The sequence below is a fragment of the Chiroxiphia lanceolata genome, chromosome 24 (assembly GCF_009829145.1).
Source record: "Chiroxiphia lanceolata isolate bChiLan1 chromosome 24, bChiLan1.pri, whole genome shotgun sequence".
NCBI lineage: Eukaryota > Metazoa > Chordata > Aves > Passeriformes > Pipridae > Chiroxiphia > Chiroxiphia lanceolata.
This window is the reverse complement of record NC_045660.1, coordinates 6,887,075-6,901,467: the sequence shown is the minus strand read 5'-3', so window position 1 is coordinate 6,901,467 and position 14,393 is coordinate 6,887,075. Positions and strand designations below refer to the sequence as shown.

General features: G+C 56.2%; 1 protein-coding gene across 2 annotated transcripts; it reads left to right on the top strand.

Moving 5' to 3' along the window:
* Nucleotides 1-567: 567 nt before the first annotated feature.
* On the top strand, nt 568-12,898 carry RSPO1 (R-spondin 1). Of its 2 annotated transcripts, none has more exons than XM_032709798.1 (7): nt 568-827; nt 957-1,076; nt 8,221-8,609; nt 10,229-10,420; nt 11,242-11,391; nt 11,730-11,918; nt 12,471-12,898. In XM_032709798.1, exons 3-7 carry the CDS (start codon nt 8,516-8,518, stop codon nt 12,620-12,622), a joined length of 777 nt encoding a protein of 258 aa, XP_032565689.1. In that variant the 5' UTR covers nt 568-827; nt 957-1,076; nt 8,221-8,515; the 3' UTR covers nt 12,623-12,898. The 2 variants fall into 2 exon arrangements, with proteins under 2 accessions (XP_032565689.1, XP_032565688.1); XM_032709797.1 differs by having other exon boundaries at nt 570-627; nt 752-1,076.
* The last annotated feature ends 1,495 nt before the right edge of the window (nt 12,899-14,393 follow it).

Genomic DNA, 14,393 nt, shown 5'->3' with positions numbered 1-14,393 from the left:
GCCCAAGCCCTGACATGCCCTGTGCACCTGAGAGAAGCAGAGTTTGTCCCATAGCCCTCCTGGACACCTCAGTTCAGGCAGAGGAGGAAAGGGGAGCTGATGGCACTGGGAGCAGGACTCCCAGGCTGCTCAGGTGTGCTGGAGGGCAGGTGTCCAGGCAGCCCCACCACAGGCACCCTGCTCTCCTGAGCAGGAGCATTTCCTTCTGCTGTGCAGCCAGTGATGGAAAAATAAGCAGGCAGTGAGCTCTTTGACTTCATGCCTTCCCCCCTCCAGAGGATAATAAGCTGCTTTTAATATCTAACATGTTTATTAACAGATGCAGTTGTGACAGTTGATGACTTCATATGCCACTTACCACTAAAATGTTAGTAATAACTCAGAATTAACTGTCATAAATAAAAAAGACTACAAAGACAACTCGATGGTGTGTCACTCTGCAGTAATTTACTGAGACCCCATTGGCTCTGGATGTGAGGCTAGAAGGTCCTTTGTGGAGCTCCAGTCCGGGTTTTGCAACAGTCACAATATTTTGGCTGGATATTGTCTTAGGAGGTGGTACTAGTGGGGTGGAATTCCCTCATGCAGGAGTTTGCACTGGATGCCTTTACAAAGCTGGATACTCTGGTAATAATAATAATAAAAAGCCCCGACCCCGTGGATGGGGATGGAGTCTACGGATTGAGACCAGGATTTATTAATGTGCAAATTGCTCTGATATGATCACATACTTTCTGCTTTGCATACGCAGGGAGCAGCGTGGGCTGATGGAGTAGGAACTAGCCTGAGCGATCTTTACGAGCTGAGATCCCGCACATCGCAGAAGGGTTTGTTTCTCCGCGCAAAAGCTGGGACCCTGTAGAAACCTGCTTTAAAAAACAAGTGACCAAAATACTCAAATGCACCAGACTTCTTCATGAACTCGCCATGAACATATTTTTCATTTTTTTTGGCAGAAACGTGCGTGTAACTTTCTCTGGAGGAACTGAGGATTTTTGTAGTTGGTCTCCTAGTGTTTTAAATCTGAGAACCCAGTAGAGTCTTTTCCGCAGTGATGAGGGAGTGACAAGTTGGAGGTAAGGGCTTCAGCATGCATGTTTGTGTCGATGGAGCTTTTGCAATGTGGGCTGCTAATGAGGAACGCGAGCCGTGTCAGCATCCGACTGCGGGTTTGCCTTGTGCAACGTGGATAATGAGTTCAGACAATGAGAGCTGTGCGGAATCACAGCGCGATCTGTGGGATCCACATCCCCCCACCCGAGGGGTGCAGGGAATCTGGGCTGCTGCGTGTGTCCCCTGCCACCGTGCTGCTTCCCGATCTGGGGCAGGGGACACGGAGAACCGGTCTGGATGTTGATCAGCTTGCTGGAGCTCGTTGTTGATCCTGGACTGGCTGCGGGGTCTCGCAAGCCATGGTGCGGCGGGTGGCCGTGCCCTGCTGCCCTCCACTGATCCCAGAGACAGGGAAAACGGGGGGACGGGGCAGTTAAGCAGATGCTGTGTTCAGTACCGCTGTGGCTGTGCCTAACCCAGCCTCCTGCCAGGCACCCATGGGGGCACGGCAGGCACCCAGAGAGCGTGGGGTAAGTATGTGCTCCTTGGGGTTTCAGATGAGGGATCAGTGGAGAAATGGTTAACAGGGATCATGGCAATAATTAGATGTGGTGTGAACACCCAGTGCTGATGTGCCTGGGAAGTGCTGCTGGATCTGTGGCTGCCGTGGGTCAGTGAGGGCTCCCGTGGCCGGGCTGGGACATGGGTCCCCAGTGAGGCTGCTGGTCAAAGTGACATCTCCACACTGACAGAGCTGGGGTGCTGTGAGACATGGGTGTGGGTGACCCTTGGGCTGCTGGAGCATTTTATAGACTCGAGCGTGTATGCTCCCTTGAACAGCCCTGGGGACAGAGGAAGGGTGTTCGGGTGATTCAGTTAAGGTTTGAAGAGGTGCCTTACAGTAAAAGGCATTAAAACAGGGTAATATTGGCAGAGTAAAATGCTGCACAACAAGGCAGGCATGGAGCTTCCACTCTCCAGGAGTGCACCCATGCCTGCACCAGGGTCAGCAGGTACCCATGCAAAAAATCCTGTCACCTGAGTGTCTGTGAACTTGTGGCAGTGCTTACAGTCCTATTTGGGGTGGCCAGGTCTGTGCTGAGATCCCATGGGGACTGGGACTTGCAGTGAAACATCTGCCTGGAGGGTTCTCCAGTTGGAATCATTTTGTCTGAAGTCCATCCATGACCCTGGAGCAGGTGAGCTCCTGACTCCATCCTCTCATCCCCACTGTGGGGCCAGGGCAGCAGAGGCTGGGTGGGAGGATGGTGGCAGCACTGCAGGTCTGGGAATGCCAGCGCTGTGACATGCCTGGAAACCACCCTGGAAAAAGGGCTCGTTTCAGCTGGATCAGCTCCCTGGCCCTCGCGCAGCCGCTGCGAGAGCAGCAGCACCACCCTGAGGGATGCAGCAGGGAGGAGCTGGGGTGAGGAGCACCCGCTCTGGAGGTGCAGGGCAGTGACTCCCTGAGCACAGCCAAAATGAGCTGGCCCTGCCAGTGTGTGCAGGCAAAGCAGAGCTGAGCATGAGCCCCACATTTCCATTACCTGAGTTAGATGTGAGCTGGCAAAGCTCTGTCTGCACTGCAGGGCCGAGACTGCAGTGAGCAATAGAGCTGGGGGCCAGGTCGGCCCCCCTGGCCTGTGGGGACAGCCCTGGAGTGGGCAAAGGGGACCATGCAGCTGAGAGAAGTGGCACTGGCAGCAGAGACCGTTCCCCAGGGCAGTGTGAGGGCAATCTGTTGTCTTGCCAAGAATGGAAGTGCCTGTCTGCCTAAGACCTGGCAAACACAGGCAGGCTTACAGTTGTATCCACCACCAACCTGCCTCCAGTAGGATCCTCTGGGATTGCAGCTTCCCCACATGCTCATGGGCAGCAGGGTGAGGGGCTGGCTGCAGGATGCCCTTCATTGCAAACCACCCCGAGCGCTGCCAGGCCTGCAGAGCTCAGAGCTCATCCCATCCCAGCAATGCAGGGTGCTGTCGTCCAACGAAAAGGCAGAATTTGGATGTCCTCAGTCCAGGCTGGCAGCAGTGGCTAGTCTGGAGGACACCCTGGCTGCCCGATTGCTCCCTCCTACCATCCGAGTGCCCCGTCCTGTCCCATGCCCAGGCCTGAGGCTGTGGGTTATTTTTCCCAGTTTGTTTTCCTCTGCTGCTGGAGTTCACACTGCTCCTGGCTCTGCAGGGCTCATGTTTCCCAAGCAGTGACATCTCACTGGGAGAGCCAGAGCACCAGGAATCCCTGCAGGAAGCTCCACTTGGCAGATGGTTCCTATGCACATGGCCAAGCAGAAAGTCCCAGGTGCTGCTCAGGGCTTTGCCCTGGGCTTTGGGCTTTGGAGAAGCAGATCAGCACAGGGCCTATGGCTCAACGGGCAACCGTGGCTGTGCTTCCAGGTTTGCATCAGACCCCCATGCTCCCCATCCCCGCGGGGTCTCTGCGAGCAGGGCTGTCCCTGTGTGGTGTGTGTCCATCCTGCACATCCCGGGGCACCTGCTGAGCACGTTCCTGCTCAGCAATGGACCTTTGGGGCTGCTGGGGAGCCCTTTCGGGGGAAGAGCAAGGTTTTTGGTGCCCTGATTTGTGCTGCCCCAAATAGTGTTGTTCTGAGCTTCCTGGTCTGAAATTTGCCTTTGTTCTGCTGTTCTAATGCCTTTTGTTGGCATTTGGGGAGTTACTGATCTGTAGGAGGCTCAAACTCACCTGAGCTGTACCTAATAGACCCAGGTTTTCTTTTTTCCCATGACTGTAGCCAGATGCCCAGGCAGTGTCCCAGTTGCATTACAGAGCTGTGTTTGCTGGGACAGCTCCAGTGCAATTCCAGATGCTGCTCTGGTTCTGTGCAGAAGCAGCAGTTGTGGATCCTGCAGCTTGCCTCAGGGCTCTGCCTCCTCCAGAGTGTGCCTCCTCGGCGCTGGCATGAAGGCCCTGGAAATCCCCCTGTAAAACATTTCCTGATGTTTTACAGCGCCACGGACAAGCACTCCTGGAGGGAGGCCTGTGGCACTGCTGATCTCAGGGTTACTTGGAGCAGCTACTGTGGCAGGCACTGAGCGAGGCAAACGAGGAGACCCGTGCCGAGTGGGGCCAGGGCTGGAGCTGGGGGCTGGAGAGGGGACTGGGTGCTGCTGACCCCCGGGGCAGCTCCCACTGCCAGGCCAGGGCAGAGGGGCAGCCACGAGCAGCAGCCTCTCCTCGGCGTATTCCCCATCAGCGGGTCACAGCACGGCTCTGCAGACCCGGGGAATGCAGTGCAGGAGCTGGTGGAAGGAGTCAGACCTCAACAATGCTGTGGAGAGCTCTGCTGCCAGATTGGGCTTTATTATTTTATTTTTTCAGTGAAGTTTATGGGTTGGGGATTTTGCAGAACTTGGCACTGGGATCTAATATCAAATGAAGACCTTCTGGTTCGGAAATTTGACTTAACGCAGCCGTCTTTTATTGTTTCAGGGATTAAGCAGAACAAAGTGGCTCTGCCTGTGCATGTGCAGAGAGGTTTGCTGGAGGTGCGTGAGACACCCTGTGGCAGCTGTGACGGCCGAGCCAAGCACGGTGGGACCTTCCTCCACGGAGGGTTCCACGGTGCTGCTCCCGCAGCATCAGCCCTGCCGACAGGAAAACAGCCCTCGGGAATGCAGAGAGAGAGGAGGACTTTCACAAAGAGAACAGGGCCCAAGCCCTCTCCCTGCAGCCCTGGCTGCCTCCCTCCCGTGGCAGGGCTGGTGGAGCAGGCAGGGAGCTCTGCCACGGGGTCACCAGTGCAGGCACAGCAGGCACTGGCCTTGGGGAGCACCAGCACTGTGGGCACACCCCTGCGTGCCTGTAGAACAGGGACAGTGCTGCCGCCTCTGATACCTGGGTGCCATCGTTGGTATTTGAGGGGGTTGGTATTTGAAAGTTCCACAAAGGCAGGCTGGGGAATGTGCTGGTCTTGTGAAGATGGACTCTGCCCTGGGGCTGGGCGGGCTCAAGCTGAACTGTCCTAGGTGCAGACCTGGGACCAAACCATTTCGTGAAACTGCGATTCCTCCTGCAGGAAACCTGTTCCTGCACATTCGCACCCCTCGCTGACTACCAAGGGGAAATTCAAATACCCTATCCAGCCCTGGGACCTGAAAAGCCAAATTCTCCCCATCACAGCCGGTGCCCAGCTGGCTGTTGGCAGTGACCTGGCAGTTCCCAGGGGTTGGTTCCTGCTGCTGCTTGTCCTGCCTCCAGCATCTGGTCCTTCTCTCCCAGGCTCAGTAAACCTTTGGAGAGCCCGTTTACATTACGGATCCCTGGTACGTTCAGCAAGAGGCAATATATCAGCAATTTAGTTATTGTGGATTAGGTCTTGAATATCCTGGGGCTATAATGTTGGTCTTTCTCACCTTGTGTGTAGGAGGACTAATGGCAAATTATCTGGATGGTTTATATTTTCTGGTTTGTACTGGAGCTCACAAGGACCAATTTATCCTGATTGAATTGCAAACAAGGCTTAGTGCCATCTCAGGCTCAGGGGCCAGGCCTCTCCATAAATGAATTCAGAGCAATTCAGGTTACCCCAAATTCTTCCTGTCGATGGGATAATGGCATAAATCCTGCTAATGTTTAGACTGGAAACTGTTTGCAGCAACCTGAGCTTGATTGATGGATGGAATAAGAGAAAGAATCATAATTTCTGTCCTGAGGTGAGGGTGGGAAGAGCTGGCAGCCTGACCCTTCTGCTGCAGCCCCCTCCGGTGGGCTTGCCACAGACCCTGAGTGCTCAAGGAGGAGATCTGGAAACCTGTGGATCGTGTGTGACCTGCTGCGGCACTGGCTCTGCAGCACCCGGATGCCAGTGACCTTTCTGTGATAAGTGGGCAGTCGTGGTCAAACCCAGGCTCTCTTCAGGCTAGAAAGCAAGGAAATAAGGAGGAAAAAGTGTGTTGTGCTTGTCTGGTTTGTGCTGTGGCCTCAAGGTTTCCCATGGCACTTCCCTGCCCTGGCACTGCACAAGCCCTCAGGGATGGGGGACGTGGCGGTCGCACAAGCTTCACACTGGCTCTTGGCGCGCTGGGGCTGTGTTTGCTCTCTCCAGACATCCATCCCTGCTGCTGTCCTCGCGCTGGGGGACCGTGCCCAAACTGTGTTTTGTAAACACGGCGTGTGCTTCCTGCGAACGCCCTTCACCGGCAAAGCCGCCGTAATTAAAAGCCGAGGGCGGGCGGAGCAGGCGGCGGCCCCGCGCTCCCTCCGGAGCCGCTGGCGCTCGGTGCTCATTTGGGGAGAGTTTGGGTCGTGCTGTCCTGACGTGCCTGCTCACACCAGCTCGCGTCCCCGGGCTCCTCTGGCCGTGCCGTGCATTGCCGTACCGTGCCACACGGCTCGTCTGGAGGGTCTCTCCTGACCCCCCCTCGCAGGGATGCCCCGCACCATGCCCAGGTCCCTGCACAAGGTACTGAGGAGCTGCAGGGCTAGAAGGATCCCCAGTCTGCACAGCTCTCTGCTCCCTAAATGCTCCCACAGCTCGGCTTAAGCACTTGACAGTGTTTATAAAGCAGCTTGCAGCAAACAGGCTTGGAAGTGCAGAACAAGTTGGTGTTTACACGAGTGACTAATTATTTATTTGAAAATCCTGTGGACGAGCCGCGAGCTGTAACGACAAGCACATGGGGAGTGCTGGGCTCCTGCCCCAGCGATCACAACAGGGATACGGTGAAAAGTTCAGAGCCACCGGGGTGGGGGGACAGTGGCAGTGCCCCACAGCACCCGATGGCCTCCAGCCTGGCCAGCACGGGTGGGCCAGCGCTGCCGGGAGGTGCTGTAACCGGGCACAGCTCAGCGCTGGGGCGTGTGCTGCACAAGGCCTGGTGGTACCCGGGTCACAGCTCCCTGCAGCAGCTGCCTCAAGGTGCTGCCAGCCCACACCTGCTGCTGGAGCAGCCCCCTCCTTTCAGGCGTTCTCCTGCTGCAGCCATAACCCACCTCAGGGGGGCTGGAGAGAGGGGGCTGCAGCAAGGGGGCTGCTTGGGCCAGGGGCCTTTTAACCGATCCCCCACCCCAGGGTGGGTAAGGGAGAAGAAGACAGGCTGCCCAGGGCCTGTGTCCACCCGGGCTGCAGCCAGGCTCCCTTCCAGCACCATTGCCACCAGTCATTTGGGGCATCGGTGATTGCGCAGTTATTATAAAGGGATTAAAACAATTTTCTGTTTCATTTGACTTCACAGAGCGAATGTTGTTGCCTTTATTCTCACACAATGGCTGCCGTCGGCGGGGCTTTGCTCTGCCAGCTGCAGAGAGGAGCTGGTCCCTGCCTGGCTGTGCCAGAGCTCTTGGTGCAGCCTGAAGTTCACCCTTCCTGCACACCAGGCACAGGGCACAGGGAAAACCACCTGAAAACCACCTGGAAAACGCCCCTGGCCAGCAGCCAGGCAAAGCAAGGGCTTGGGCATTCCCAGGCAAGAACAGGGCATGTGGAGTCCTGGGCACCAGCAAATGCCCTCTGCCTGGGCTTCCCTTGGCTCTCCAGAAGTTCATGCAGAGCCATTGGTTTGCTGCCCACACTGTCCTGTTGGTGTTGCCATCCTGTCCCTCTGTCCTGCCACACATTCACCGTGGTTGGCAAGGGCAGGGTGGCACTCAGAGCAGGGCCATGGGACACAGCAAGCCTGGGCAGAGCAGCTCCTGCTGACCCTGCCCTGTGCTCCAGGGAATGGGAGCTGGGAGGTTTGGAAATTCCCTCGGAGCAGAAACACAGCATTTTGGGCAGCTCATGAAGGAACCCATCCTGTCCCCAGACAGCCCCTGCCCCTGCTGGGGATTGCAGGCTCGCTCTCTCTTCAGCTCGACTACCAGCCCCAGAGGTGCCCACTTGATGGGAAACATCTTGTGTGCTTGGCACCCGCAGCAGCAGCCATCTGCCACTCGGGGAGGGCGGCCCAGGGGTCTGGCTCTCTTTTAAACAAGTTCCAGCTATAACTGTTTGCAGCACTGGCAGATGGCAAAGCCGCATCAAGCATTTTGATGGGTGCTCACTATTAGCAAGAGGGACCTGTGGATGAGGCTGGAGCGGTTCTACCCACGCCGCTCGGGTGCCACCAGCACCTCCAGTTCACGCCACAGCCCCCGTGCTCGCCCCCAGCCATCGTGGGAGTGGTGCTGGCTGTCGAGTTAACCTCTTGTCCTCTTCCTTTGCAGCTTCTGTCAGTGCACCTGGAAACTGTGAGCAGCTAAAGCCTGCTGCCAAGCCCCCAATGGGACCAAGGCCAAGCTCCTGCGCTCCTCACAGGGATGAAGGTAGAGCCATGTTACCTGCTACCTAAGCTCACTGGTGCTGATGTGGTTTGTGGATATGGTCCCAGACCAGGCTCCGTGCACAGACTCTCAGCTCTGATCCCACCTGAGACGTTTTAGCGGCAGCAGAGACCCCAGCTGTGGAGTGGGCTCCCCCGACCACCCCGTGACGGAGGGCCTGCAGCGCTGGAGAGTTACTATGCAGCTTGGACTGCTTGTGGTGGTGGTTTTTCTAAGCTCGATGGATCTAACAGGCAGCAGCAAAGTGGTGAAGGGCAAGAGGCAAAGACGAAGTATGTATGAAACGCTTTTCTTCTCTCCTTCCTCTCGTGGTGCCGGGTGGGTCGTGCGGGTGCCGACGTGTTCCCAGCACAGACAGCTGGGCAGGGCCTGCCGTGCCCTCGAGCCCCCCCAGTCCCACTGCCGGGCACAGACACACAGTGCCCTGTCCCTCTGGACCTGCCACAGCCCCGAGGTCACGGAGGGGTCAGTTATCCCCCCTGCCCAGAGGGTCCCTGGCCAGGGCTCATGTGGGGCAGCCAAGCAGAACTGGCACAAGAGCAGTCACAAGCATTTGCCCTCCTCTATGTAAGCTCGTGTTAGAACTGTTTTACATTAAAACTGTTTTAAATTAAATTATATAACATTGATTTGATATTAAAACTGGGACTGCTGAGCCCTGGGAGAACAAGGAAAACCTGACATCATGGCTAATGCTATAAAGGGCAATTTCCAGCAAGGGCCCAGTTTATACCTTTGCCATGGATGCAGAGCTTGGGGCCACAGCTCAGTGCTGCAGGAGGGATGGGGTCACATCCCCAAGAGGTCCCTGCATACAGGGGCCAGGGCACACAGTGCCAAGTGGCATCCAGACCCAGTGAACCCTCCTGGCAGCCGGGGGGCTAGGGGCTTCGGGATCCCTGCTGGGGACCCCCCTGCTTTCTGTGTCACTTCCCCAGGCTGTGGCAGCCCCCACACCCACAGACCCGGCAGTGGGGCTGGGGCAGGCGGGGGGGCTGCTGGGCTCTCGGGTCATGGTGAGGGGACAGGAGAGTTCTCTTACCTCTCCTCTTGGCACATGAACACTGTGCTGCTCTGTGCTTGCTTTTGAAGTGTAGTAAACAAGGTATTTAAAAGAATACATCTTTTAAATATACAGCTTTTCTATAAACAAGGACATGGCTTGCATAATAAACTAATAAAAATAACCTGCATTCTAGCCTGTAAAGAATGCGATTGGTTTCAAAACAACCAGCATTTTACATGATAATTAAAAGCAGAAAACTCTCAAGACATGGGATTGAGTATTTTTCTTGGACTGAACATAGGAGCTGAGAACACATCTCTATTTTGGGGGCAGTGACATCTCCTGACTGCCAGAGAGAGTTTAACATAGGCAGGGTCAGAGCGAGCTCCAGCCTGGGATGCAGCATGGATGGAATTAGTCAAATGGTTTCGCTCCAGGGCCATGTGCTCTGGTCCCCACCGGTCCTCGAGGTGGAGGCACTGCCAGCTCCGAGCAGGAAGGCTGCAGGAGGTGCTGGAGCCCTGGGCTCAAGCCCATCGTGAGTGTCTGTCCCATGGTGTGTCAGGACTGATGGGCAGGGCTGGGAGCAGTAAGAGAGGCAGTGCTGGAGCTCTGGGTACAGCTGGTGGCTGCTTCTGGATCCTGTTCCTCACCACTGCCACTGTGGCGACTCTGTGCTCCAGGCAGCAGTGGTGCCTGTGGGCACCGGGCACGGGGCTGTGGTGCCCGGCCAGAGCGGTGCTGGGAGCGTGTCAGTGCTGCAGGACCCCAGCCCTCACTCTGCCTCAGTTCTTCCCCTTCCTGCCCGTGGTGCTGGTGGTTTGGGGTCGCAGCTGGTGCCTGCAGAGCCTGGCACTAACCACCACCTCTCTCCCGCTCTTCCAGTCAGCACCGAGCTGAGTCAGGGCTGTGCCAGAGGCTGCGACCTGTGCTCTGAGTTCAATGGGTGCCTGAGGTGTTCCCCCAAACTCTTCATCCTTCTGGAGAGGAACGATATCCGACAAATTGGGATCTGCCTGCCTTCTTGTCCACTGGGATACTTTGGCCTTCGCAATACAGACATGAACAAGTGCATCAGTGAGTGTGGGGCTGGGAGGGAATGGGCACGGGTGGGTGGCAGAGCTCTGCAGGGCATCGTGTGCCTTTGCTCGTGGCTGTATGGAAGGGGAGAGCATTGCTGAGCAGGGCAGTCACCTGTCCTGGCAATAACCCCACTCAGCACCACATAGGCATGCTGTGGGCACAGGATCTTGCAGGACGTTTGGGCAGCTCTGTTTGGGCTGCCAGACTGGCACCATTTTCCTCTGAGAGGAGGGGGATCCTTTCAGCCATTTAGGTACTGCTCAGACAAGTGCCTTTTCTCCTCCCCTCCTGCTCACCACAGCCACGCAGCTCTGAGGGAGATCATTGGCCTGTGGCTGCCTCCTGCAACCAGAGCACCAGAAAGAGCTGGACATGGAAACATGTGATCAGTCCTCTGGCAGTTCCATGCACAGCACCCTCCTGGCAAGGCTTCCATATAACTCCCTTTCCCTGCAGCCTGTCCTGTAGCTGCAGTTGTTGATCTAGGACTTTGCACTGTCCCCTTCAGCTGACTGATGATCAGCTGCACACCAGCCCAAAACTTTCCCACCCTGTCTGATTCTGTTCTGGCAGCAGCTGCTGTGGGCCATGAGAGCTGCAGCACAGGTCTGTCCTGTACAGGGAATGGTGCAAAGAAAACTGACTTCTGAGCCACACAGTCAGGCCTGGCAGGACACTCAGAGACATCTCAGAGATGAGCCCTGCTGCTGGAAAATCCCTGGGAGCCAAGACTGAGCTCCGGTTGGCAGCGTGGAGCTTCTTGTGTCTTTTGCTCACATCAGATTACATGATGGCTTTGGTGTTTTTTTCCTCAGAATGCAAAATTGAGAACTGTGAGTCCTGTTTCAGTCGAAACTTTTGCACAAAATGTAAGGAAGGTTTGTATTTGCACAAAGGGAGATGTTATGTCACGTGCCCCGAAGGCTACGCTGCTGCCAACGGCACCATGGAGTGCAGCAGTCCTGGTAAGTGGCCTCAGCAGTCCTGGTAAGTGGCCTCGGGCCCAGCCCTGTGCCCTGTGGTGGGTGGGGGTGACGGCACAGCCAGACGCAGCTGGGGCAGAGCCCTCTGGGAACCAGCCTGGATGGAGAGCAGCCCCCAGGGTTTGTGAAGTGCGACCCGGAGCTGGTGTGGTGCAGTAAGGAAGGGGGTGCTTGGGAATTTAGGAAGCTGCTGGGGAAACACACGTTCCCTTCCAGCCTAAGGTGGGGGAGAGATGCTATGTTGTGCAGGGGCTCTGGGAAGGCCTGAGGTAGCAATCCAGGAATGGGAGTTACTGCTGAGCTCTCTTGTTATCTGGCAGCACAATGTGAAATGAGTGAGTGGGGGCCCTGGGGGCCCTGCTCCAAGAAGAGGAAGCTCTGTGGCTTCAAGAAGGGCAATGAAGACCGAACCCGGCGGATTCTGCAGGCTCCCTCTGGAGACGTGTCCCTGTGCCCACCCACCACAGAGGTGCGGAGGTGCACTGTGCAGAAGAGCCAGTGCCCTGAAGGTGAGCAGAGGGGGAGTCTGTCGCTGTCCCTCCCCACACCCTGTATTGCTCGGTCAGACACAAATATTCAGCTGGTTGTCCAGTGTCACAAATGCACTGCACAGCTCCCTAACCCTTTATGGAGCAGGGTACACAATGTGATGGCAGCTAGGAAGAGGCATGGCCCCCAGGGGGAAAGGGGCATAGCTTCCAGGGGGGGTGATGCTCAGCACAGCTTGCTGCATGTCCCACAGGCTTTCAGCTATTTTAGCTTCTTCCCTGGCCGAGAGCAGCTGAGGGTTCATGCCTGTGTGCTGCCACGGTGGGTTTTGTGGCAGGTCTATTTTTCACAGGAATTAGAGTGTCCTCAGGAGGAACTGTGGTTTGGTTATCCTGTTATAGGATGGACAAGGATTGCAGCTGGGTTGAGTGTTCTGAGGTGAAACGGTTCTGAGCAGTCACTAACAGCACAGGGATTAACCAGCAGGGTAGGGGGAGGTGGGCATGGCCGATCCATCCCCTCATGGCTTGTTCCAGCAGAGAGCCTCACACTGCCTCTTTGCTTTACTGCAGGGAAAAGGAAGAAAAAGGAAGAGCAAGGAAAGCAAGATAATGGAAATAGAAATCGGAAAGACACCAAAGACACTAAGTCTGGCACGAAGAAGAGGAAGAGCAAACAGAGAGGGGCCGCGGTGCCCGTGACGCCTGCCAGCCCTGCCCAGTAGCTGGCCCTGCGTGTCACCCGATGGCAAGACTCCATTGCTGCTATGTATATGAAAGCTTTATTGAACAGAGCACTGCTACACCACACCTACACATGTCCAGACAGACATATACTCCAGACTGATCCAGAGACCAACAGAGGCCATGCACACAATACTTCAGGAGCCTGCACGCACCCCGGGCCCAGGAAGGACAGAAGGACACCGCCGAGGAGAGGAAACTGCCGAGGAGTGGAAGCGCACACAGAGAGGGGAAGCCCATGGGTCCAGGGCTCTGCGGGGACAGCAAAAGACACAGATGTGAGATTTCATGACCAAAGGCCTCAACTGGAGCCTGAGTGCGTGGCCCCACACAGCCCCAGTGCAGCCCCACAGAGCCAGGGATGAGACTGGACTCGCAAGGCTCACCCCAACCCGGGACCCAGACACACATGGCAGTGGCCTCTTTCTCTTCCCCATACCCTTTATTTTGTGTTTTAAGCTGTATGACTTTATCATTGCGAATACATGTTAAAAGTTTGTGGTAAGAAGTCAGTGGTATCTGCCCTGAATCTGCTTCAAAGAATTATTTCAAATTAAAAAAAAAAAAAACAAAAAACAAAATGACACCCAGCTCCCTGAGTGTGTGGTTCATACCTTGGCCCCTATGGAGGCTGGTGTCCCACAGGACAGAGACTCACTTGTGGAAGGGAAACTCACCAAAGCTTTAAGAAAATCCCAGAGAATGCTGCCAGCTGCACTGCAGCCACAAACCAGCTGCCCTGCACACAGGACCCCGGCTGTGCCCCGCCGAGCCCCGAGGAATTCCCTTCTGAAGGATCCAGTTAACACACAGCAAATTGAGAAAATGAGAGGTTACAACGAACCACAGGTTGTCGAAACACTGTGACTCCGCTCGGACGGTCACAGCTGTGGGACCATCCTGGGCTGGAGACACACCAGTCCAGCTACTGGACACCACCCCAGCACGTGGCAGGAGGGAGGCAGGCAGGAGGGGAAGGCACAGCTCAGGTTCTACAGAAGAGAAATAAATTTTTAAGTTGGGTAGAAACTACTTGTCTGCATGCCACCGGCTGGAATTCCCTGGATTCTCCTGCTCTGCACGAGCCGACATCTGGACAGCGGAATCAGGACAAGGATTGTGCAGAACAGATCTAGCAAGGCCCATGCAGGGTGCATGGGAACGCTGTCAGCTCTGTACAGGGAGTTCTACCTTTGGTGGTGTCACAAAGTACCACATCACTCACTGCCCTCGTATTTTAAAATGTGCTTCTTCTGTAGAATTGTGTGGAGACACATTTAATTCCTCCAGAGTTCAGCAAAAGCCCTCTGGTCCTGAGGGATGGAGCTGGGGAGATGCTTGGCTCCCAGAGATGTGCCCCGGGTGGATCAGGGACATGCTGCTGGAGCTCCAGCTCCCCTGGGAGGGTGATGGGCAGGGGAAAGCTCACCCCAAACTAAACCTGACAAGTCCGATCACCGCTGCACTCACTTCGTACGTCCCTCTGCTCTCCAGTTTTGGAGGGCAGAGAGAGCCAGCAGGTGTGCAGGGACCCCTGTGGGAGAGCCCCCATCTCTCTGAGGGGTCACCTACCCACACCTGCAGCCCTGGGTCTCTCCTGCAGCTCACGGTGCCCGCTGAGGACTCGGCTCTGGCACAGGACACCCCGAGTCCCTTCCTGCCGCCCCGGGGCTGGCTCGGCTCGCTGCAGGATGTGGGGGCTGCACAGTTGTTTCAGCTCCAGAGCTGTACCAAGCCCTCCGTGACTGCTCT